General features: G+C 41.0%; 1 protein-coding gene across 1 annotated transcript; it reads left to right on the top strand.

Moving 5' to 3' along the window:
* Positions 1-569: 569 nt before the first annotated feature.
* bmp4 (bone morphogenetic protein 4) lies at positions 570-10,120 on the top strand. Its single transcript, XM_042501379.1, has 4 exons — positions 570-845; positions 4,679-4,801; positions 5,420-5,784; positions 9,068-10,120. The coding sequence occupies exons 3-4, from the start codon at positions 5,427-5,429 to the stop codon at positions 9,919-9,921; spliced, it is 1,212 nt and encodes a 403-aa protein (XP_042357313.1). The 5' UTR covers positions 570-845; positions 4,679-4,801; positions 5,420-5,426; the 3' UTR covers positions 9,922-10,120.
* Positions 10,121-26,318: the final 16,198 nt, after the last annotated feature.

Genomic DNA, 26,318 nt, shown 5'->3' with positions numbered 1-26,318 from the left:
TTGAACTATGAAACACCCCATGGATGCCAATATAGAGAATATCTTTTTTATATTTATTTAATATTTTGATCAGTGTGTGATAAACTGGCAGCAGGTCAACAAAAAGGGAACATAATTGCTAAAATTTCCTCTAGTGTAAGTTTTTTATGTGATTTTTGACATTTTTATTTGATTTGCTTGCTTTGTGGCTAATAAATTGCAATAAGATGATCTTTAGACATGTCATTACATCTGTAGGTAGGCTACATTTTATTTAGAGTACCACGATGTTACCATGCGAGTTTACTGTCTGGATCTCAGCATTTAAATGCAGATTCAAAGCATTCAGCATCTGACCCGTCGGCTGTTATTCACAGGCAAACGACGAAGTTTCACATAATGAAAAAGAAAACAGTGCGCGCGATGAGTTCTCTTTATTTAAAGTGGAGGAGGAGAGAAGGGGGGTTATCCAAGGTGTTTGAGACAGATGAGTGAGGTGGGGGTCGGGGAGGAAGGAGGAGGCAGGGACGGTAAATTGGGCGGACACATAAAAACTGCAAGGGGGCCATAGATGCTGGATCATTTGGAAAGTCTGGCCGTCCTGCGCACCACCCGCCCTCACGAGCTGAACTGGAGACGGATTGGAAACCCCGCTGCAGACCCCGAGCGCCGGCCTTCACCCCGACCCCGTCTCCTCTTGTCCGTTTAGAGGTGTCGCTAAAGGATTAATGAGCCAAAAAGGCACCCAGCTTCTCCTTTAAGGCTCATTTCGGCTCGGCTTCGTTTTTCGGCTTTGCGCCTAGGACTGCCTAACACCTTCCCGTTCATATTCACTTCATTCGAGGATACCTGTACCTCTACTGATGGTAAGCGCTCTTCCTCTGACACATTTACACATAACAGACCCAGCAGCGCAGCTTCTAGAAGTGGAACAATACAGGAGACAGTTTGTGACTATTAGTTTTGGTCTTTGGTGTTTCGGCGCGTCAACCGACTTCACTGCGAGTTTGGACAGCTTTTGCGGTAGAAATACACAAGGATACACGCTCATAAAAAAACTACAGTCTACCTTATTGGCACAGAAAATAGATAAAGTGATACAAAAGTGAACTTTGGGGACGAATAGCGCAGCAACGCTGGTGGAGCTCGTAGCAGGTTAAAGCCTTTTGTGCCGGAGACTTGTGCAGTTTAAACCAAAATGGTGAGCTAATTTCCAAACAGAGTGTCTTGTTTCTTTACGCCTGTTTTTCTTCAACACGATTCGAATTTTTACATTATTCCGATTTGTAACTTTTTCTGAAGTTTGGCACCGATCTAGCCCGATTAAACACCTGTATCTCCGTCGTGTCTCCCCAGTGCGTAATTTGAAAGATGGAGTTGACACAGCTCAGAATGAAAGCCAGAATAATAATTAAAAAAAACATTGTAAAATACTTTTACTTATTTCTAATTCTAATACAGTTCAGCTTCACATAAATGTTCTCATGAATAAACCATGCGTAACTGGGCCATTTCTGTCAAGTTAGGACAAAGTCTGCAAAAAAAGTCAGTGCCAACACATAACAGTAGCACAACTGATGTTATTCCGGTTTGTAATTGCTCGTCATTGTAATGTAAGGACTCACATGTTTTCACATGTTTTGTAACAAATGATTATAAAGTGGAATTGCGTCATTTAATACTGTAAAGCTGCAGCACAGAAAACGTTTTGCGGCCTGCAGGCGCATGGCGTCTTTGGCACAGTCCTTCGCTTTTCAACTCAAGTTTCTCTGCTGTGCTGCAAGGAGACAGACTCGTCAAACTTTGGGTGCGAAAGTATTATATGTTGACGTAATTATATATTTTAAAAAAATCACGCGCGTCTGGCAGAGAGAGGTTTAATTTCTTTTGGTCGTTTCGGGAAAATAAATTGGCCCATGTGTTCATTTTTTTCTGGTTTATAGTTATGTTATTTAACACGCTTTTGCCTGTTTTGCAAATCATCTGGGAGTATTTATTTCCAGCGTTTTTTTTTTTTTTTTTAAATTTGGTTTGAAAAGAGCGAAATCTGCATTAAAAAAAGTCATGCAACTCATCATTTCTATCAGAGTTGTTGCCTCTCAGAATGCACTACAGCTAACAAAACCATTAACCTGCTCTCAGTGATCTCACTGACTGTGAATGTTCTTGCTGTTGAACTGCTCACTGGGAGCAAATAAAATCCCAAATCTACACCATTCAACAACAAGAGTGACTACAGGTCTGTTTTATTTCTGTCATCACAAATGAGGATATTGCATTCTGTTGGGCACATTGACTCAAAGCGAAGCCAGTTTGTAAAAACCCATTTGTTGTCAGGAATGTAAACAAACCATTTTAAATCTTTTTGAAAAACTAGTGTTTAATTTTTGTAAGATTTTTTCTTTGCAACTACTGAGTCATTATTTGGAGTAGCCATCAAAAGCATTTTGAACTGTTTGTAATCTAAAGCTTATTAACAAAAACCCCAGAAGGACATTTATCATGAAATATGGCAGCAGAGCAGAGAAACACAACTCCAGTGACTAAAAACATGTTGGTGAACAGATTACTGGCATTGAAAAATGATTTTAAAAAAATAAAAAATCAGGCCAGAGATTTGTCTGTTCCATGGTAACCTGTTGCTCTCCCTCCCTCCTTCCTGTCTTCCCTCCCACCATCACTGTCAAATTCCTCAGGAAACACATCTGAAGAGCCATGTGCATAGTCTGATCACATTATCTCTGGTCAGAGAGAGAGGGGGGCCAAGGGGGATCGAGCAAAGCCAAGGGCAGTTGACTGCTCCGGCCTAATTGCACCCTGGTCTGCATTTGTTGTTGCAAAATGTGCCTCTGTCTGTCGCTCAGTTCAGTTCAGAGTATGAATCTTCTTAAAACATTTTGTAATCTGCTGTCGCTGTTTGATCAAGAGGAGTAAATATGAGTTTACAGTGTTGATAAATGTGAAAAATCATCAAAAAATGAACCGAGTTTGGTGTAACTTCAAATGTTTTGCTTTACTTTCTTTTTTTAAAACCACAAATGGTGAAAACACGCCAGCAAAGTGAACGCGATGACTTTTTCCGGAGTTGAAAGTTACTCCCCGTCTGCCTTACATCTTCTTTCATCATCATCGCACCACTTTGAGTGTCTGTCTGTTTTAGCCTGCAGCTTTGTCAGTGGCTGGTTACAGTTACAAGATGTTCTGTATGGTCAGTGTTTTTGAGTGCTATGAATCCCTGTAATCATGGGAGAGGCCCTCGCTGTACAATGAACGTTTGTTGTAAGAGATGTGCACACACACACTCGCGCACACACACACGTTATCCCCCCACCCCATGGGTAATAGAGCTGATCATGTTCTGAACCCTCCTCTCTCTCTTTGCCACAGTTCTCACGAACATGCAAGCGGTGGCACACACTCGTACAGGCCCATTTAGCTCATGCACACAAACATTGAGCACATCACCCTTTTCTTCACACACACACTGGATCTAGTGTCATGACCGAGAACGGGAGGGGTCAATCAGAGGTCAAAGTCTAATGCTGTTAGGAAAAAGATCCTTGATTGCATGTACCGTGAGCCATGCAGGGGCCAAGACAATCCTACAAACACACACACACACACACACACACACAATGTTCCTGTTAATGTGCATCCTTACCGTGTAGTAATGCTTGGATGCTTTCCAGTGGAACAGGCTCCAAATGATGACCAAAGATCTACGTTGCTCCGGAGTAGAAACGTCTGTTCAGTGGTGTTGTTGTTGTGGTCACTCTGTTAAAAAATCAGTAATTTTATTAGGATGATTCAACAACATTTAACACATTTAAATGACGCGTAAAAAGGAATTGAGTCATTAGAGCCAAGTTGCTGTGCTTGTTAAAACCCCAGCAGAGGAAAAAAAAGACTGCTAAGGCAGAATCTTGTGTAATTTTTCAGCGTTAAAGGTCTCTGTTTCCTGCAAAAACATTCACAAAAATGTCCTTCGTGTTGTGGTTATACACAAAATTCAGAGCCAAATATACCCTACAAAAAACACAGCAGCGCTGAAGTACGACTCGCCTACTGATGACAGTGATGTCAAAGAGCAGAAGGCCTGTCATCAGCGTCACTTCAACCTGTGTGATCCCTCAAGTGGGGAAGCGTTACTAAGAGATGAGGCCCTTTTGAGATATTCAGTTCCTTGTCTGAAAAAGGTGATCTCAGTCGCTTGGAGGGATGAAAGGTTGACTGAGTTCACTTGGTTTCTGTAAGCAAACAGCCCTCTTGTTTTGGATATAGATTTTTACCCCTCCTGATCAAAGTGGTGTTATCAGCTCTTTGGTCTTGTGTGTAAACATGAGAGGATAGTTTGACTTATCTTTTGCTCTTGGTTATATTTTTGCTTATGAAACAGGTTTCTTATCAATCCCTGGAAAAGATGCAATAGTGTAATGAGGTGTGTTTTCAGTCTTAGGTGAGTGTAAGCGATCTGCTGTCTGTGTTGTGGCACATACCTCCTTACATTCCTGTTACAGTAAATAGCTAGCTTTGCCCATGAGCCAAAATGATAAGCCTTAAAGAGACACTGGGTCTCTCTCTTACACACACACACACACACACACACACACACACACAGAATACCTTCCACTGCTCTTAGTAAATAACAGCCTCAAGTAACTGCATTCAGTTTATAATTGTTTTTATCTTTGTCTTTTAGGAACAGGGTCACTCCAACGTTCTCCTGCAGCCGCCCAACACCACTTAACATTTCCTGGAAGAACGTGTCCATTGCCTGCTCCCAACAAACATGGACTGTTTTCCCATGCTTTATTTTCTGTCGGTAAGTAAGTGGACCATGCCATTTCAATTTGTGGCATGTGACACACTGCCGCGCATCTCCCATTCTCCCCCCTTTCCTCTCTGTCCACTGAGTCACTGATTCATGCTGCCAGACTTGAACTGAAAGTCCCTATGGGGTGCTGGGCACTGTATGAGGAAGAGTTTTTCCAGTTAAATGTGTGCCACATAGTCACTGCTTTGCCCCATGGCTTGTTACAGGAGACTCCTTATCGAGTTAAGAATTTGCTCTGACCCGAGGGCTGCCTCTTCTATTTGTCTAATCATAGTGGAGGAGGGAGAGGGGGTGAAGAGGAATGGCCCTCAGATTCCATTCAAAAAAGTTCTTGAACCAGCTGTTTACCTTTGGAGGATGTCGCCAAAGATAAACTGCGAGTGGACTATCTGATCGGGGACTGCTTTACTGTAAACAAGGCGGACTGGGCTATTTAAGCCAATTAGAGTCTGCCTTCAGTGGGAACAGTTAGAGATTACTGGAGCTGGTGAAGGCATGTAGAAAAGGGACAGACAGTTAAAAATGGAGAACCGTCGATGTCTTTTCTTGTTTTTCTTCCCATCTGCTCTGCCTTTCCTAATCTTCTGTCTCTGCCGCTCCTCTCAGAGACATCATGATTCCTGGTAATCGAATGCTGATGGTCATTTTAATATGCCAAGTCCTGCTGGGAGAGAGCAACCATGCTAGTCTGATACCTGAAGAAGGGAAAAAGAAAGTACCGGGCCTGCAGGGTCGTTCGGCCGCTCAGAGCCATGAACTGCTGCGGGACTTCGAGGCCACGCTGCTGCACATGTTTGGCCTCAAGAAGCGGCCGCGGCCCAGCCGCTCAGCCACCGTGCCTCGCTACCTGCTGGACCTCTATCGGCTACAGTCGGGGGAGGCTGAGGAGGCCGGGGCGCATGACATCGCTTTTGAGTACCCAGAGAGGTCAGCCAGCCGGGCCAACACTGTGAGAGGCTTCCACCATGAGGGTAAGCAAAAAGATGGAGGATGTCGGTGTAATATTTAGGAGTACAAAAACAAAGCTGAAAATGTTGTCCTTAGTTGGACAAGAGATGATGAATGTATCATGTCAGCACAGAAACATTACGCCATGCTCGCTCTCGCCAAGCATTCCAATGATTTTGGTAGTAATGTATTTCATTAGAAAGGGCGAGGGCTGCTAAGTATTCGATGTAAAAAAAACATGTCCTACATCCCTTGAAACATGATTGTAAGGCCACTCCACCCATCTCACCATAACCAAGGAATCTAAGGATGTGGTCACCAAACACTGTCTACAGAGGGGCAAAAAAAAAATCTGCTAGACAAGCTCTCAAGAGCCTCATTTGACAAAAGTCTGCATGTTTGGTTAGTAGCTGAAAGAAAAGCATACCATCATATTACTGACTTACACTTCTCACCCCACCCAGCAGAATACGGCTTAAAAAAGCCCGGTCTTGGCCTGGAATCGGAGTGTGCTCGTCTCTTATGTCTCCAGTTTATATGGAGGGCTCTTTTAGAAGGACCTTCCTCAACGTGCAATTATCTTTAATGCTACTCTGCAGCCTTCTAAATAAAGCCCCTACTGCCAACAATGTGGGTGCTGAGAGCAGACGCTGCAGCTCTCTGCAGAGATGGAAAAACAGTCTGGTGTGATAGAAGGACTGGAAAGTTAGAAGGGTTTCTGTTTATTGTGACTTGGATCTGCTTAGTTTTAGCGACAAACGCAGAGGTCTCAATTAAACTCGGAGGAACTCCAGGGTACCCGATCTGTTAAATGTACGTCGAGGTTGGAAAGCTCGACTGAAACACGTTGGGTAAATGCTTGAGAATGGTCTTTGGCAGAGAAAAAAGGGTGATGTGCCGGACTTAGCGAGCGAGGACCGATCTTGTAGGGTGGTGAACTGAGCAAAATCGTGGAGCTTTAGGGCTACAGAACATGTCCGCCCTTAGGGGGAGGAGTGAGGAAGGAGGGATGAGTCAGCCTTAATGGGGCTTGTCAAACACACTGCCAGTGGTAGCACACGGCAACGTACCAAGGCTAGAAAGGAAGAAAGAGCACCGCCACTGAAGGAGGAACTTCCGCCTGTGATGCAATGTGTGTGTGCATGCATGTGTGCATTAGTTCCTACTGCTCTCTATAGTCATTTACCCTCCTTCTCCTTTGCTAAACTATGTTAATAACACACTTTGAGGCCCTCTGTGTGGGAGTGCTCGCTTCCATGGAAGCACCATTGTGAGACAGTGCAATTCAGTTGACTGATCTGTCCAAAACACCTTGAGTTATGGACAGTTGGGTGTAGTGGTGGAAGAAGTTTTCAGTTGCTTTACTCAAACAGAAAGTACTAGAACCACACTGTGAAAATACTCTGTTACAAGTGAAAGTCCTGCGTTGAAAATTTTACTTATGTTACTAAGTCAGTAAGTATAATCAGCAAAGAGTACTTAAAGTAAAAGTACCCCGTGGAAAAAAATAATAACACAAAAACACACCAAGATCTGCCAAATTATTGAAAAAATAGAAAATGACTGAAAAAATGTTGTTTTTTTTTATCAGAATAGTTGCTAATTAATTTTCTGCCAATCAGCTAATTGATTAGTCAGCTACTCATTTCAGCTCTACTTTTGTAAAGTGTTTGGAAATTGAATTTATAACAAAACATGATATTTATAAACTCTAGTTTAGGTTTTTATGCTAAAATCTAAATTTATTAAGTAACTAAAGCTGTCAGATAAATGTAGTGAATTAACAAGTACAGTATTTCCATCTGAAATGTGATGGAGTAAAAGTATAAAGTGGCATGAATAGAAAATACTCAAGTAAAGTACACTTACCTCAAATTTGTACTTAAGCAAAGTACTTTAGTAAATGTACTTTGTTACATTCTACCACTGGTTGGGTGAGGGGACATGTTTACAGGACAGGTAACCATTCATCTTGAACCAAGCCAGAAAGATGTTCTTTTTATTGGCTGTGTGTACGACATTACTTTTCCCTTTATTTCAAGTATTTCAAAGTGTTTTTGTGAATTAAACCACAAAGTGCAGAGTACCTAAGTGTGCACTTTTCTCATTCTGAATAACCTTCGATTGAGGATTTGAACACACTGAATCCACTCACAAGACCTCCTTTCCCATGGGCTTCAGATAAATGAGATTCTACTGTATTGTCTGACTCCTTAATGATTATTCATGATGAAAATGATAAACGTCTTAAGTGAACAAACTGCGGAGCTAATCAAAAACACAGCAGGTTTTAATAATGAGAACCACCTGGGTAAGATTAGGGCCTGGGTGTGAAATAACAGGGGTGGATTGAGCAGGAAAATAGTAGACACAACATTCCTTTCCCCAACAATGGTGATCTTGCCAGAAATCTGCAGACTGAGCGTGGAACAGGGAGCCTCCACTGTGTTTATACTGTAGCTGTGGTACGTTAATCACCACCCTCCTTGTAATGCATGTTTCAGCAAAGTGCTCAGGGAAAGGCATTGAGAGAAGGACTGGATAATCCTTATAGATAGATAAGGAAGCGTGGACGATGTGTATTTATATGCCTGAATATCCCAGAGGCCTTGAAAAGTGTGCATGATGTGCATTCTTTTGTGTCAATTAAGCCACGTTAAAATATGAAGTACGTTTCATTTTATTATCTGTCGGTGCTGTTTGGAGGTCAAAGAATTAAATACGGGATGAAGGCTCTTCATGGAAACTTAAATGCTGAATATTTTTTAATTTGTAAGATGTAAATATGAAGTACAGTTGTGAGTTTACTTTCTACTAAGGTTGTCAAACAATAATTTTACTGAAAAATTGGGATAATCGTAGATTTACAATGGTTAATTGTGACTAAAAACATTTCTCAAATCAAGTTTTCAATTACATTATTACATTTTTGTTTTGAAGTCCACGCTGACAAGGAAGAGCATTTCTTATCAGACCGACTTGCAAAAAACTGCATGGGACTAGCATAAAGTTGGCATGTCTGTAACGGGGAGTCATGAGGACCTGCAGAACCCCATTTTCATTCAGATAACACGAGCTCATGCTGTTTTTCCATCGCCAAAATTTGGCCTAAATTTAGCTTAACTTAGGATTTTTATTCAGCCGACGTTCTAGCAGTCTAGCTTTAAAACAGCCCAGTGCAGCCTCTTAAAGACAGGAATGTTGATTAATTTTTAACATTTTTAAAATAAAATAAACGTGTTATGTACGTTAACGCTGACAGCGTATAATGCAGCAAATCAAACTTTTCTTATTTCTCATTTTCAGAGCACATGGAGAGGGTGCATGAACTGGATGATGGGGAAACTGCGCCCTTTCGCTTCCTGTTCAACCTCAGCAGCATTCCAGAGGATGAGCTGCTCTCTTCTGCCGAACTGAGGCTCTACCGTCATCAGATCGACGAGGCCATCGCCGACGCCTTCTCAGACAACCAGGGGCTTCACCGGATAAACGTGTACGAGGTGCTGAAGCCCCCACGGCCAGGGCAGCTAATCACGCAGCTCTTGGATACGCGGCTTGTGCGCCACAACACATCACGCTGGGAGAGCTTTGACGTGAGCCCAGCCGTGCTGCGTTGGACTCGCGAGGGCCTCCCAAATTACGGGCTGGCCGTGGAGGTGCTGCATCTAAACCAGACACCGCGCCACCAGGGCCGTCATGTCCGCGTCAGCCGCTCACTACACCAGGAGCCTGGCGAGGACTGGGAGCAGCTACGCCCCCTCCTGGTTACCTTTGGCCATGATGGGAAGGGTCACCCGCTGACCCGCCGGACCAAGCGCAGCCCCAAACAGCGGGGGCGTAAACGCAACCGTAACTGCCGGCGCCACGCACTGTATGTGGACTTTAGCGATGTGGGCTGGAATGACTGGATAGTGGCGCCCCCTGGTTACCAGGCCTATTACTGCCACGGGGAATGCCCCTTCCCTCTGGCGGATCATCTGAACTCAACCAACCACGCCATTGTTCAGACACTGGTGAACTCTGTGAACAACAACATTCCCAAGGCCTGCTGCGTGCCAACAGAGCTCAGCGCCATCTCCATGCTCTACCTGGATGAACATGACAAGGTGGTCCTAAAGAACTACCAGGAAATGGTAGTGGAGGGCTGCGGCTGCCGCTAAAACACAGACTGACAAAATCTTGGACATGAAAAAGCAACATGGACGCTAAAACAAACCAGAAGGTCTTTTACTCCCAAAAATGTTCACTTGGACCCTTATTTATAACTTTTATGTTGAGGTGTATGTTTGTCTCACTTTTTTTGTTTCCTTGACAATATGATCATATATTTTGACAAAATATATATATTTATATCTACATATTAAAAATAAATTGAGTCCTTATTTTAAACATAAAAAAGCTGTACAACTTTTCATAATGTACATTAGATTGTATAAGGTTTTTTTATTGAGAAAATAGTAAAAACAATCTAAAAAGTAAAGTTTATTTACTGGTAATATTTATTGCATTCATATGATATACATTTTTGAGAAAAAAAAATAAAAACATAAATTGCTTCCAATAACACATCCAAGCAGATCACAAGATGCACCCTTTGTCTGTTTGCGTAAATTAGAGCACTGCGTGTCACTACACTGATTTTTTTTAGGAATCAGAAATAATCAGAAATGTACATTGACCTTAATTAATGTCTTTGAATTAATATTAGGCTGATTTTAATAAGCCCCTTGAAGCAAATCCATTTGACCTTTTTGTAAAATAATTAATAATCTGTAATAACTAGCGACTTTAAGGAAGTTATAATAAAAATCAACAGTAATTATTTTTTACTGTTTTAACATGAACTTATACAAATTCTAAGCCTAGTGCTTCCTGGTGGCCTTTTAAATGTGTTCCAATTATTTTTTAGCTGAAGAAAAAGCAGAGAAATCTTTCTGATTTTACTCTGTCTTTCCCAAATAAAAAATGGTTTGGTTTATTATCTGGCCTCTCACCAACTTTGAATGATTCACACTTCATCAAAGAAAGACAAATAGTGGAAATGATTACCCTGCGGTTCAGCATATTCTCAATTTTCCCCGTATTTCCAACGACAGAAGCTGTTACAGAAATGGTATGCCATTTCAAAGCCAGCGGGCCTCTGGGTTAGAGCCTTATTGTTCTCAAATTTCACTTTTATGTCAATTAGGCTAACATGTGGTGGTTGGACACTCGCTAATCCAATTGCAGCCGGGGCGGGTTGTTGAGCCCGACTGTGAGAGAGTGATTCTATTGTTCTTGACGTCCCCACATTGGGGGCATGATTGTGGCCGATGCGTCCTACCCCTGACACAAGGCGGCTGAGTCCTCAGAAGAATCAAAGGTTAGACGCTCTGTCTCCTGCCTTTGTCTCCGGCGGCTCATGCCGGCAGAGCAAAGACGCCTGTCTCCAACCTGTGCCCCTTCACACAATAGGCTTCTACATCACTTATTTACAAGCTGACGGCTGGCCCAAATTATATGATAATGTTTAGAGAGAGCGACTCCTTTGAACTGTTGGGGGACGTTGGCTGTGCATTGTTTCGCGGAGAGTGCCCTGTACATCATCGTGTCTGATGTACAGGGGTGCACATTATTACAAAGCTGCGGTATAATCATTTAAAGGGATTTTTTAACACGTTAAAACTACATATTTAATCCTTTGAAACCTGAGCAAATTGGCTTGATTTCTTTCAAAAACATTGGAAAAAAAGCAATGAGCAGCAAAAGAAGAAATGACCCAAATATTAGCACAAAAAATAGTGATAAGTACAACAAAGATACCCCCCAAAATCTGTATAAAAAAAACAAGAAAAAGAAAGTTAAACAAAACAACAACATGACATGAAAAAGGTCAAAGTTTTGATCCTTATAAATACAGTTTTTCCCTCACTTTTTAAAAAATACATTTCTAAATCCACTTATTTCTCACAATTTGTGGAATATTTCTTACCAAGTCGTTTTTTTCCCTGTGACTTTGAAAGAAATCGCACCAGTTTGCCTAAGCTTTAATGGTTTCATACTTATGAAAAGTGTCTAAAAACAGCACAAGAAAATGATAAAGCTCCAGGTTTCAAAGGATTGAAACTAACCCCTAACCCTATCCCAGCAGACTGGTGTCAGTTTTTGTTTGTTTTTTGAATATATATATATATATATATATATATATTAATATCTTGACTGGTATGATGTGCCACCTAAAATAGTTACAACTCTGGACGATGTATGGCAAGTCTGGATTGTTAGTTTCTTCTCTACTGGGGCATGCGCAGGCCCTCAGGCCCTCTAATGGCCGCTGGGCTTCTCTTTGATGCCTGCATATCAGCGTCAAAAAATGAGGGGGAATGCTAAAGGAGGAGAAGACGGAGAAGAATTTCATTTTGAAGTGGCTGAAGGCAGCAGAGAGGGGGCTGAAAGGGGGGCGGGTACATGTTGTGTGTGTTCGGGAAGAACAGGGATAGGAGGGTGTCTTTTCAGCAGTTTGACACAGCAATTACAACATTTCAACTGATCTCCTCCTGAAGTTGAGATACCATCAGCCAGTTATGATAATTGTCTGGCCTGTTCATTATCCAACTACCCTACACAAAGACAGGATGCGTGTTTATTAAAAGGCTCAGAGAGGGACGTTTATATAAGCTCAGCACACCTGGTGAGCCTTACAGGGCTCCAACACATTTTAATGGTCAAAATTTCAAAACTTTTCAATGCCTTTTCAAGGACCCATAATAATAATTCTTGAAAAAGCTTGCCCTATACGCCTTGCATTTCTCAAACTTATTAGATTCAAACTGTATTCAAACATAATTTCATCTGTCTTGCATACATGAAGAAAGTGATGAAACGATGAAACAATGAAATGATACTACACGATACGATATGATACTATACGATACGGTAAGATACGATATGATACAACTTTAATTTCACTTTACACCTAAATTTATTTTGCATCCTCAAAAGGTGGGGAGAAAATGAAGAAACTTTCATGTTGTTGAACAAAAAGTCATACATCATCGACAGCTACAGAAGATAAATTTGCCGCTGTATAACATAATGTCTAATTCACGCAAGATGACTTCAACAGTTTCATTACTCATACAAAAATTCCATGACTTCTCCAAAACTTTTTTTTTTTACCAACGCCAAGACTTTTCCAGGCCTGAGAATCCTGTATTTAGTTCTCGAGTCAAAGTTTGTGTATGGCACAAAGTCCCAAAATACCTCACTGAGTGCCATCAGCCATGTGATTGTGAAGGGAAATAGAACGTGAGTGTGTGTGTGAGGGACAGTGGGCAGGGGGGTTGGGGTCTATTACAGAATGAGTCCTTAAAAACAGATTGAGGTCTTTGTCATGCCTATGTGACGTGCCATTCAGTCTCCTGTAAGTGCTCGTTCTCACGCAATTACAGGTGAGTCATTATGCAGCAGATCTATTGACACTGCTCGCCTAATTGACTGGGTGAAGTCTTCAAAAAGCTTTTTATTTGGACGTTCCACCGTAAAAGCCAAGTGTTTATAGACAGTAAACCTCCCCGCAGGAACAAAGGGAGATGATCCTCGCTCACATTGCCTCGTTTGAGTGGGTGCACTCCATACTTCTACTGCTGAAATCCAGCCGCCCCCCCCCTCTTAGTTACCAGATGTTAGGGATCTGAAATGAGTGTGTAAATCAGGCTTTCATTTAAGTCACGTGTCACAAAAGCACATCAGAAACATAATTGCTACCTATGAAAATTAGTTTTTTGTGTTTCAGTGAAGTTAAAGTGATAGTTCACTTTTTGACATAAGGTGACTGTAAATCCTGTTTTCAGAGTTAAAGCCGACAGCCACACGTTCTCTCTTAAACAGCTCATTGGAGGTAATGTCTGGGGGGGAAAAAGTAGTTTCAATTTACTCACAGACCTGACAGGAGAAAAAAAAGTCTTACAGTTCATTGTGTTGTAGTTTTAAATCTCCTATGTTTTCTATATGACGTCTCTTTGACCGACTGAAGGCTAAATCCACACTAATACATTTTCTGCAGAGTGTTTTAACACCATTTTAGAAATAATCTCCATTCATAGACACATGACTGAAAACACATATCACATGACAATTCACTGGGCATCGACGAGCTAGTGTCTGCTCTAGGCAGGGCTGACAAATCCACTGGACACGAGAGCTGTCACAAATAAGGTGGTAGCAACATTATAAAACGGATTTAATTGCACAACAGCTGCTAGCAATGACAGCAAGGTCAGTAACACCTGTAGATAGTTATCCATGGTCAATTAACCACTGGTGGTAGAGGCTGATGTTGTTTGTTTTCTTCTGCAAAGGGTCACGTGATGCGTGGCACACCTGAGACAAGGTGGGTGTGTGATCATCTTCCAGAGTCTCCATCTTTGCAGACTAAAATGCAGTTCCTGAGTTTTCAAACTTGACAGGGTCAGCAGCGTTTTCATAGGTCTCTGCTGCAGTTCAGAAATAACGTGGATGCTAGGTGAAAACGTACACAAGTTTATATATTTTTTTTTTTTTTACCAGAAAAGCATTAGGGCGGTTGTTTTTCTGTCATGTATAAAAAACACACTGTACCTTTTATGTTTTAACAAAATTATGTTCACTAGTGCAAAACAGCTTTTAGGTCAGTACTCCTTCGTGCTGTTTACACATTTATGTTTTGACAGTTTATCAGTGCATCCAGGAAGTTACAAATGTGCTTCCTTCCTATGCACAAATTGGCAGTTTTGTACTTTGACTTTAAGGCCACATCCACTCAGGCTGCAACTAACTATAGTTTTCATTGTCAATTTAATTGATTTAACTTATGACATGTAAAAAAAAACAAAAGAAAAAAAAACACAGCCAACTGCCCAACATTCAAAGACGTCCAGTCAAAAATTATGTAAAAGGAAAGAAAGCACAAAAGCTCATGTTTCAGATGCTAGAAAGAGCTAATGCATGGCTTTTTTTTCGTACTGAAAGTACTTCAGCAATTAATCGATAATCATCATTGCTGCCTATTCATTTCATGTCGATGTACAACATACTCGACTAACTGTTACAGGTGTAACATCCACAGATGCAGATAGGTTAGAAAACGTCTATTTTTCTCTTCAGTTTGGCATTGTCTCACACGAAACCATAATGTTTTTTACCCTTCGACGTGAACCTGGAAAACCCCTTTGTCACACTGTCGAAACTGGAAAATAGCTATCTCATGGTGTAGTGTGGATGAGTTTTTTGAATTTTAAAAAGCCTTTATTCTTTCATCCCCAACCCTTTTTGTGATATATTGTTTGTACATCCAACAATGCAATAAAAGCAACATTTTTTTGTGTATCTTGTCAGATGACTTCATGAGCATGAAATAGTGATTTCACTGAGTCTGAATGTAGTGCCTCAATAAGTACTGTGAGCTTGTTTAACATGTAACATTTACAACCCACTATTACATCACTGTTCTGTTCGACAACAAAAACTAAAAACTATCACAATTACCAAACACCTGTTGTTTGCTCAGCTACATTAAAACCCTAATAACTGATCAGAGGAGACCGATTAAGTTAAACCTGCCAGGACTGAGCTGAGCAGATCCTTAGTGATGGTAATGCCCAATTTTGTTGGCTGCCAACATTTGAGATTTGAGACCCACAAAAGAAGATTCAAAGGAAACTGTCCAGAGCAAGGTCTGAGGCATTGTTTCTGAGATCTGCTCGCCTCCATCATATTAGGGTGGTGGCTTGGCACGGGCGGTGTCACGGTATTACAGTATACCAGGGTGTGATTTTAAATACCATCAAAAATACAGACTCCCATCTTTCGGTTAACTGCATACCGGAGAGACTGCATTCAGGATGTTTTCCATGCAGTGTGCATCATGTGTCCTGGTGGTTACGCCGGTGCTGCTGCAGAGCTGCTTACTCTTACTCTCTACTGTATTTCCACACTCAAAAGCACATACTCCACCCATTTACAAAGCCAGACATGCTACTACCTCATCAACAACAAGGTCCTGCAAATGTTTCACAGTAAAATGCCTTGTGTGAACAACTGAAGGCTTTTATTTTGAAAGAAATAGAGGAAAGGTTGAGTAAAACACATACATTTGTATTTTGTCATGTCTGACAGATAAAGACTTTGGAACTGCAGTAAAAGGTGGTGAAGAGTCAATATTATTATCAAAAGACCATTTCCACAGTCTATTTTTTGCTGAAAACAGCGCACGTCATGCGTTAAAAATCGGCAAAACTACATTTTTGTAGATGTGCTGCACCTGAGCAGTGCTTTTCACGCCGTAAGTGTGGCTGCTTTAACATAGTAACATAGGCACTGAAAAAAATGCAAAAAAAGGTTCTGTGACATGGAAGTCTTAATCTCGGTATCTTGTGTTTCTCTGTTTAATAAAGAAAATAGGTGTAAGAACCTAGTACTTTGGATGGTGTTTTCACCGCATACTGATTCCATCATATACCATATACCCCAGTAAGGTATGAAAGTATGAAAAAATAGATACCACCCAAGCCTGGTGACAACAGTTTTGAACGGCAGTGATCTAAAAACGTTTGCACTTGGTATAAAGAACAAAAGAACAGCTGTGAGTGATACTCTACTGTACAAGAACAAGCGTTTATAGACCATGTGAGGAGGACAGGATGCGTCACGCTGTACCGCGCTACAGTCCCAAACTGGAAAGAGTTAGTCGACGCTCTCTTGTTCCTGCTCTCTCTGTTTGGTAGATAATCAGGAGGGGCTATCGTGATGATAGCTCATGTCAGTGCCGCTTGAGGTCACGGCCTCTTGTTTCACTCTCCCACTCATACTTCCACACACATGCACGCACATACACACACATTCTTTCTTATAGCCTTTTTCAGGGTATATCATTTTTACACAAAGACCAGAGCACACATTCAACACACAGGTCTGAAACCTTAGACCCTCCCCGCTGTCCATCTGTAGGGGTTATCTGTGTGACACCTCCTCTCACCCCTGTCTGTGACTCATCTCCACTCATCACACACACCTCGGAGCTGGCACATGGCAGCCGGGACGCTCCACGGTGCATTTGAGGGGATAAGGCTGTCATCGATGGAATACTTTGACCTCGGGGTCACAGGCACAAAACGCGTACACACAGGCTCACAGTGCAGTGCGGTACAGTGCATGTTGTGATGGTAATAGTAGAGGAGAATGTTAGTCTTGAGGGTTCAGACACAGGTGAAGTCATAATGAAAGCAAGTGCACTGCTTTAGTAAACAAAAAAGGAGTATGCAATCATTGGCAAATTACACTCAAGGTTCAAGGTCTTTAGGGCAGGTAGTTTCCAACATCAGTTATGTGGTCAATCATAGGTATTTTTCTTTTTGCTGGAGTTGGGTTTTTTACTTTCTGCTTTTATGAAATTGCCTGATTTTATTTACCCAAGTACTTAAATGTTTTAAATTCTGGTCCAACAATGTAAAGCACTTTGGACCTTAGTTTGAAAAGTAATTTAGAAATAAAGTTTATCATTATTATTATTTTATATCACTTGAAAGCTGTGTTTCTAAATGCATAAACCATTTTAAGATCTCTATAGCCCTTATTTTACAGAGGTCGCACTACAGGGTCGCTAAAATACCCTTTTTTACACAGAACCAAACAACAGCACATCATCAGCTCCAGTGTGTTTTTTGGAAATGCAGTGCAAAAAAACAAAAAAAACAAAACAGAACTGCAAAATAAAATGTAAAAAAATAATGTCTTTGTGGATTTGGTTGAGTCACACCAAGACCTATTCTGATTTTTTTGATAGCAAATACTGATGATAGAAAAAATGTAAAAAAGACTATGACCATGACTGTAATCAAAAAGACTCAAAAACAAACAAAATATTAATAGGTACAGGTCATTTGGGGGTCTTGTGTAATTTCTCAAGCAAATTTGCAACAAATTTAAAAAAAAAAGAATGAACTGCTAAACTGACTATCTTTCATTTTGCGGCTGTAAGTCGGCCAATGTTAAGACGGCAAAATTAAGATTTTCTGACTTGCACAACCTACATGATTTTTTTAAAAATTAACTGTTAGTTGGAGCCCTACACTGCCTCTTTAGGTGATTTTGGTTACATTAACAGCAAAGAAAACACAGTTGCTAACGAAAAGAAAAAAACTGAAAACACTTATTCTGACTGACAGTTGTTAGGGTTTTAGTCATTCTCACTCTCTATGAGCTTTCTTTAACTGACAGTGTGTGTGTGTGTGTGTGTGTGTGTGTGTGTGTGTGTGTGTGTGTGTGCGTGCGTGCGTGCACGCTCTTGCCTTTACACGCACACTTAAGTACACGGTTATAAATGTGCAGTTGCTCACTCCGCTCAGGCTGTTAGCTCCCCTGGTGTCTGTCACTGGTGTTAGAAGAAAAACAATGAAGGCCTCTCAAAGAAAGCTTAATAACAGTAATTGCTGCCTGAGTGATTAGAAAGAGTATCAGATATTTCCATCTTGACAACTGTTCCCAAACAAAGCATACAGGAATGGAGGGTCTGGGCCATGGAGTGTACGAGTGATTGTGTGTGTAGAGGGGGTTACACACTAACTGTGTGATTAAACCCCCTCAACACTCGATTCTCTCACCGAACCTCCCCGACTGGGAAGGGATCGCAGTGGAAATTTCCACTTGTTGAAGAAACAATCCGTGGGTTTAAAATTTGGTGTCAAGTGCCAGTGTCGCTGTGCGGACGGAATGCTTCTTTTGTGGGCGAGTCTCTGGTGTAATTTCGGGCAGGGCAGGGTGTCCCTGCAGTAGGCCTTTCTTCCTCGGGCCCTGTGCAGTTTCATTAGATACGGCTAATGAAAAGATGGCTGCTGGACAGCCCGGCCCCCCGACGCTGCTCTGGCCTGTATTTAGAGCCCCCGCCTCGCCTCTCCCACTGAACAGGTGTGCTGGCTGGCCCTCCAGCACTACAGCAAGTCACTGAAAACACTTTTCATCCTCATCTTCTCTCTTACAGGCTACGGAGCGTTATTTTCACCAGTTTATGTTACAGAATTACTCTCATTTAAAGCAACTTGTTTACTCCCATTAACCTTTAGAAACCTGGAGCAATGTAATTTTTCTTGTGCTGCTTTTGAATGCCTTTCACATGTTTTTAAAACCTTGAACTGTGAGCAAATTTGTGTGATTTTTTTTAAAAACACGGACAAAAAAAAGCAACTAGCAACTTGAAATGTTCCATGAATTACAATAAATTAGTATCTGTAGAAAGTTATTGTAAAATAAAACAGGGGAAAATGTCAAGGAAAAAAAAATATATATGTAAAAACGCTATCATAATTACACATTAAATGTTGTTAAAGTATTATTATACAGTATATATTACACTTTTTCTATATTCCTTCCTTGTTATTTTTTGGTTTGCTTATTGTTTATTTTCAAGTAATTTACTTCTACTTTTTACAGTGTTTTTGCTAATGTTTTGGTCATTATTCCTTTCATAACTCATTGCTTTTTTCACATTTTTGAAAGAAATCACGCCAATTTGCTCAGGATTCAAGGGGTTAAAGGCCTTTATCTTTTCATGTTATAACTCTGTTTTTTATCAAATGAACAAGCATCATTTTAAATTTATTTCGATTATTCAGTGTTGTGCAGTTCAGGCTTCACAAGAGCTATAACTAAAAGTTGAACTAAGTAAAAAATAAACTAGTTTACGTTAATTTCTTTATTGTTTGCTTTTAACAAAACAGGCTAAAATCTTGTGATCATCATTCACTCACAGATCAACCTAATTTGCAGAATGAATGTTGGTATTTTATATTCCTGCAAACCACAGATGTTATATTTGATCGTTATTATGTCATGTCATTGAAATTTTATGTTCCAATAGCTCTGTGTTGATGTGTTATTATGTTCAAGCACAAATACCACTTGGCTATGGATCACATTTTGGCATGAAACACCCACTGTTGGTGGTGCAATCCTGAAAAATGCAGCAATGTCTTGGTAAAATAACAACTGCTTTTGGTGGCGCCAACCTCAGTGAAAACACAGCAAGGTCTTGGTAAAAACACCCATGTTTGGTGCCTGAAAAAAAGAAGCCAGTGGAAACGCAGCAATGACTCACTAAAAAACAACTAGTTATGTTGTTTGTTGGTCTCAAACAGTGGACTGGAGCTTAGCAGGTGTCTCACCTCGGTGTCACGCCATCCACCATCCCCTCCACCACCTGATGTCAAACCCGGCTCATATAATATGTCACTTTGGAAATGTTATGATACATATGAAACGTGAAAATGTAACATATGCATGGTTTGCATAAATGTACAATACCAACATTTTCTTCTGGTGACTGAGCTGCGCAGATATTTCCTAAGACTTAAGCTTCAACTCCATGGATCAATTTAAATTCCTTACTGCTGTGGCCGATGTTTGCTTGTTTTGTCAGACCCTGCAGGAAAAATTCACAGAAAAAAAAGAGATTTTATCTATTGGAAACCAATACAGACCAAACCAAAGTTCCTCAAATATTTACGTGATTTGGCTTAACAGTTTCAGTAGCTGCACTGTCTAAATTGCAATTTGCACTAGTCATGCAGGTATTGTGTCGAAGTCTTTTTAAATTGTGTTTCCCTCCTTTTAAAATGCGTAGTACCCCTCTCAGTGGTTATGTAAAGAAAGAGGCTCAGATTTAGGTAGAGAAAAAACATTTGAACAGGGAAACTGTCTTCACAAAAACGGCATGCTGGGTGCTGTTAATCCTTGGTGTAAAACGGCTGTATAACAAAGTGTGTGAGCGTCATTGACTGTCCTAACCCTTTCCCCTAATTTAAGTGCTGAAAATAAAAAGTATTTATTTTATATATTTTATCATATAAATATAAAATTATTGCAATTATAAACATAGCATAGAGATATTTTTCCCTGTGGATACATTTCTAATAATCCTCCCCTTTTTTAAAAAACAAAACAAAAAAAAAACAAAACTAATTTTCAAGTAATTTTTTGTCATATTTTTGTAATTTCTTGCAATTTTCGGGACATTTCTTGCCAAGTTGGTCATTGACTTTTTTCCGCCATGATTTTGAATGAAATCAAACCATTTTGCTACATTTTAAAGGGTACAATAGTTTGTGAATAGTGACCAAACGCAGCACAAACTAATAAACTAATGACAATCCAGGTTTCAAAGGGTTAAGATTTTGTATTCTTAACCTAACCTACCCAATTTACCAAAACATACAGTCCCCCATGTTTTTTTCTAAACCTCAGCTACGTAAATTTATGTTATGTGCATAATTTGTGGTAATCTGTTAGCTATTATATGATCATATGATGATACGTTTACAATCTATTTAAATGCACAAATTTGAGATAGAAATCGAAATATACGGAGGCTGCTATTTTATGAATATGTATTGCCCTAAAGACAGTCCAGTAAAAACAAGTGGCAACATAAAGTGTCACATATTCTTCTCACATCCTTGTCTTTATTTACACATGTGGCAGGAAATTACAGACAGCGAGTAAAGCGAGTATCCCTAAGTTCATTTAACAATCTCCACCGCTCTGAAGCCTTTGGCAAACCGAGATGCTGTAAAAAGCCTCCTGTAATTAGACAAAGCTGTTTATGCACAACTGCTCCATCTCATCCACCCCATCCCCTTCCCTATGAAACACTAATTTGCCTTTCAGCGTGATAATAGTTGATATACAGTACAGCGTCATCAGCTGACAGCTCATTGTTTCGCTCTGCTTACTTACAGAAGCCCGTTTCGACTACTGGCAGCTTCTCCCATTCAGGTGCATAAATATCTGAGAAGAAAAGTGGTGTTTGGCTGGAGCGCAGCCCCAAAGTTAGATCTCAGTGTTTATTTGCTAACAGACTCCCTCTGTGTTCATACGCTGACCCTTTGTGTGGCTCTCTGAGAGGCAGGTGGATTGTGCCTCGGGCTTGCGGGCTACAGTTTGAAAGCAACAACGTGAAACCGGAGCTGTAACACGACCCCGAGGCAATTAGGTCCACAATGAGGACGTTTTTTTCGCATTCGCTCCTTTTGTGTTGCTAAATACTATTTAAGAGCAAATAAAATGAGGAACTTGGGTGCTTTGGCAGAGAGGCCGAGGAAAATGTACAACCTGGTAGCAAATCAGCGACAGATTAAGTTTTTGTGCCTGAGCGATGGCAGCTTGTCGTACATAAGATGAGGGAGCATGTCTCTCCTTTGATGTCGCCCTACCTTGTTGTGCTGCGTTTTTAAGTATGTGTATACACAAGGAGGGGGGAATGGGTGGAGTGGACAGGATTGTAGGATGCAAGACTAATGGTGACCATTCTGGGGGGGAGGTTTAGCACCGCAGACCCTTCACCGTGTCTGCAGACATGCTGTGAAAGCGGGAAAGGTGCAAGGAGGGCTGGAAGAGAGCGAGAGAGACCCTACAGCTCCTTCCCTCCTTCTTCTTCTCTCCCTCCTCCCTTCCGTTGCTATATAACCTTCCCTGAATGGAGTGTGTCTACCGGATCTGCCCAGGATGAAATGTCATATCTTAGACTGATCCTTATCTCTTAATCGCTTCCTTTGTCTCCCATGATTCCCCAGACCCTCCCTGACTTCCCTCCTCGGACACGGCCCTTTGATGTGTCAGCCACGGTTAGGGACGCTGGGGGTGGGATATTTGTGGTGTGTGCATGCATGTGTGTGTGTGTATGTGTTTTAAAGTGGCGGTCTGGTTCTGCTCTGAGCTAACAAGAGCCCCAGAGGTTATCAAGATTCGATGGTGGAGGAGACTGCTGGAAAGTGTTGCAAAGAGTGCAAAGAGATGGTTTGTGTTACTGCATGTGTGTATGTTGCTAAGAATGTGCACATGTACTGCAGGAGTAATATGGACAGTGATGTGTTCCCGTGTGTGTGTGTGTGTCTGTGTGTTTGTGCATCAATGACTCTACATCAGGGTTGGAAATTAGCACCAGCCACTGTCCAAAGGCTGGTAAAATATACACGTGGCTGCTAGAGTTGCTTTACTCACCAGCCAGAAATACAATGGTAACCTATTGAGTGGCTGGTAGATTTTTTATTCAACCAGACAACAAAGAAGTTAATTTCCAACTCTGCTCTGCATGGGGTGAAATCTGTAGGGCTAAAAGTCGATATTTGCATAGGTCACAGATAGTCAAATGTCAAACAAATCTAAAAAATATTTAAGGAAGAGTGTGCAAGATAAGAAAACAAGACCACAGAGTAAATTCAAAAAGCCCCTGAGTGTTAACAAAACACTTTCTCATCCCAAGACGTCGCATATTGCAGCTTTGTTGGTGGACTTCTGTGAAAATATTAAGTTTTACACTCTGAGATGCCACTACCATGATGTCAGCAAAATCACATGGTGAGATGATGCTGCACACGGTTATGTTTAGGCAACAACAGCACATGGCAACCAATGCCTGGATGTCAACAAATGCACATGCTGGCAGGGATGGTCAGGGGACGGAGGCACGGTGAGATGTAGACAAAAAAACATCACATTCACACTGGAAGCGAACACAGGACTCCTGCATGAAACGCCATCAGCGTTTTATGCACACGCGACAGGTTCTGTCCGGCTGCCTTCTCAAGTGACGTCTCATGTCACCGCGACTGGTTCTGTCCGGCCACGCTCTCAGCTGACGCCATGCACCAGCATTTCATGAGCAGGCAAAAGGTGCCTGTTGGCGTGGTGATCTTACGCCAAAAGCACTCACAGAGCGATGCTGTTTTATGAGTTTGAAATGAGAACGGGCTGGTACTTCTGGGCCACATGGCACAACGTGATGGACCCAGAGAGTGTAATTCCACTTTTGGCCACTATGTAAACTGGTGGTTTAGCAACAGTGTTGTTTGAACACTGTAAAATTTCCACAAGAAAATATTTCTAAAAGACCCTTTGGCAAGATAGAAAACTAAATTGTACAGAATTTGCCAAAAAGTTATCAAATAAGTTCATTTCAGCGGCTTTCAAGGTCCCTGAAAACACATCCAGACAGATTTGTTATTTTTGCCATTGCAAGCATTATTAGCCTCTTTGCTGTAATGTCAGTGGCGTTAGCTGCACCCATTAACTTCCAAATACTTCTTCTGTGTATATTTGTATTGCTCAGTTTCATAAACTGATCTAACTGATACAGTAGGTTTAATAATTTTACCCTCCCTGCCCTCAGTTAGACGTGGACATATTGTATTCACTGCACTGATTAAGTTTCCATATCTATATGCAGGTTTAAATAATTCAACGAAAGAAAAGCTAGAGTGATCTGAGGTCTAATTGAACACACAGTAGATCTAATATTTTTGACCTCCCTACCTCCGGTTGACCCAATATTCACGGCTCTGATGAATTTTCCATGTTTATCTGCAGGTTCAAATAGTTCCAGACAAACAGCTCAGTGTTTCAGGCCTTGGCACAATTCTGTTAAATTATTATTGGAAGATTTAACATGACAACGCCAATGAAGCTGAATTTCTATCTCTATATATCACATTATTTAATTCAATATTTTGAAATTGTGAGTGGTGTAGAAGTTTCAGTCTCATGTTGTTTTTATCACATTTGGTTTAAACCAAAGTGAAATAAAATACATTTAATACAATTCTAATCTACAAACAGTTAATGCAGCTGGATTATGAAACAATGGGCTCCTGGGCACAGATACACAAAGTGCCCCTTGACCTCTCTTATGGAGAAAGACACACAGACTTTGTGGTAGTTTTAAGTCTTTTTGCATTTCTTTGGGTCTCTTTCTGATAATTTTGTGTCTTGATGAAATTTTTTGTCTACGGCAGTTTTCTATCTTTTTTTGTGGTCGTTTTGAAGTCATTTATGTGTCTTTGACATTGTTTTGTGGGTCTTTATAGTCATTTTGTGTCTCCTTGTGATTGTTTTGTGTCTTTTTGTAGTTGTATGGGTTTCTGAGATAATTTGTGTGTCACTGAGGTCATTTTGTGTCTTACAGTGTTGCTTTGTTTACATTTATGTTTCCTTGTGGTGCTTTTGATTCTGGTCGTAGTCATTTTGTCTCTTAGTGGTTGTTTTGCCCATTTTTTTGTTATTTTGTGTATTTTTGTAGTCGTTTGGATCACATTTAAATAATTATGTGTATTACTGAGATCATTTTGTGTCTCTTTGAGGTAATTTTGGGTTTTTTGTTGTATGGTGTCACTTTGTAGTCATTTTGTGTCTTTTAATGGTTATTTTGTGTCTCTGTAGTCATTTTGTGTATCGTTGTTTGCCCGTTTTTGCACTTATTTTGCGACTCTCTGCAGTTTCTTAGCATCTTTTTATTGTGCCTCCTTGTAGTTTTTTGTGTCTTTTGCGGTCCTTGGGGTCTCTGAAATAATTTTTTGTCTTATTGAGCTGATTTTGTGTCTCTTAAGGGGTATTTAATCTCTTTCTTTGGGTGTTTTGTGCTACTTTGTAGTCATTTTGTACAGGTAAGTGTATCCAAATTATGTATAAAAATATAAGAGCAGTGTAATGAAATGGAAAAACTAGGCCAGGTGGGTACAGTCAGACCTTTTGGGTTTCATTTGGGGTGACCAGAGGACGGCTGCTTTAAGACTGCCATATAGGTGCTGCTTCTGCTTTCACAGATCTCCAGTGGGAAGGTGTGTAAGTATTGTGTGTGTGTGTGTGTGTGTGTGTGTGTGTAAGAGAGCAAGAAGGCAAAAGAGATGAACTGTGAGAAAAATGAAAAGACAAACGGAGCTTGTTTGAAAAGGCTCATATCTTCCAGCGCATCTTTGAGCAGATATATGCAGTGGTATATTGAAACACGCAACTGTGCATGACTGGAAAATATACGAGTGTATCCTATCACAGCTCATTGTACTCTGGTCTGCTCATTTTTCCGATCCAACATCCGGAGGCTCATTCTTTGGTCCCTAAAGGAATCTCGGGCTGAAGCCAGGGGTGATGGGGGCACATTGTCTGCACCCTCTGGTGGCAGGATGCAACAGCACAACTTGTCCTTTTGTGTGTGTATCTGTGTGTGTGTGTGTGTGTGTGTGTATCTGTGTGTCTACACGTTTATCTGGAGACAGTAAAAGAACGTGCCGCCTCAGGTGAGGACACAATACTGTATGTTTGTGCGGGGAGGCCACCCAGCATCAGCTGCATATCCTGACAAAGATAGGAGACCTGGTTTACAATTAGAGGGTTTTTTTAGCCCAGCCAAAAGCAACATTGTTCGTCTTAGTGAAAGAGCGGGGCCCTCGCTGGGTCCTGAGCCACCTGGAGATGAAGGTGGGCGGAGGCGAGTGGAAAGCAGAGAGAAGAATAACAGCATTAGAGTCAGAAAGAAAATGTCACCATAAGAAGAAATTCATCAACATGTAATGGTAGGGCTATTATTATCCTCTCGTATGCAGCCTGGCGTTTTCAAACCCTGGGTGGATTTTGAAATAACGGAGCAGCATTGTTTCAGCCACTGGTGCATCTGTGTGTATTTGCACATCCAAGCCAGTGTAGAGAGAAAATAAGCCAGCCACTTTCCCCCAGATTTAGGTCTGAGCTTGAATAAACCCTGACACTCCCTCCTTTGCGA

The sequence above is a fragment of the Plectropomus leopardus genome, chromosome 14, assembly GCF_008729295.1.
Source record: "Plectropomus leopardus isolate mb chromosome 14, YSFRI_Pleo_2.0, whole genome shotgun sequence".
NCBI lineage: Eukaryota > Metazoa > Chordata > Actinopteri > Perciformes > Serranidae > Plectropomus > Plectropomus leopardus.
This window is presented reverse-complemented; position numbering and strand designations above follow the sequence as displayed.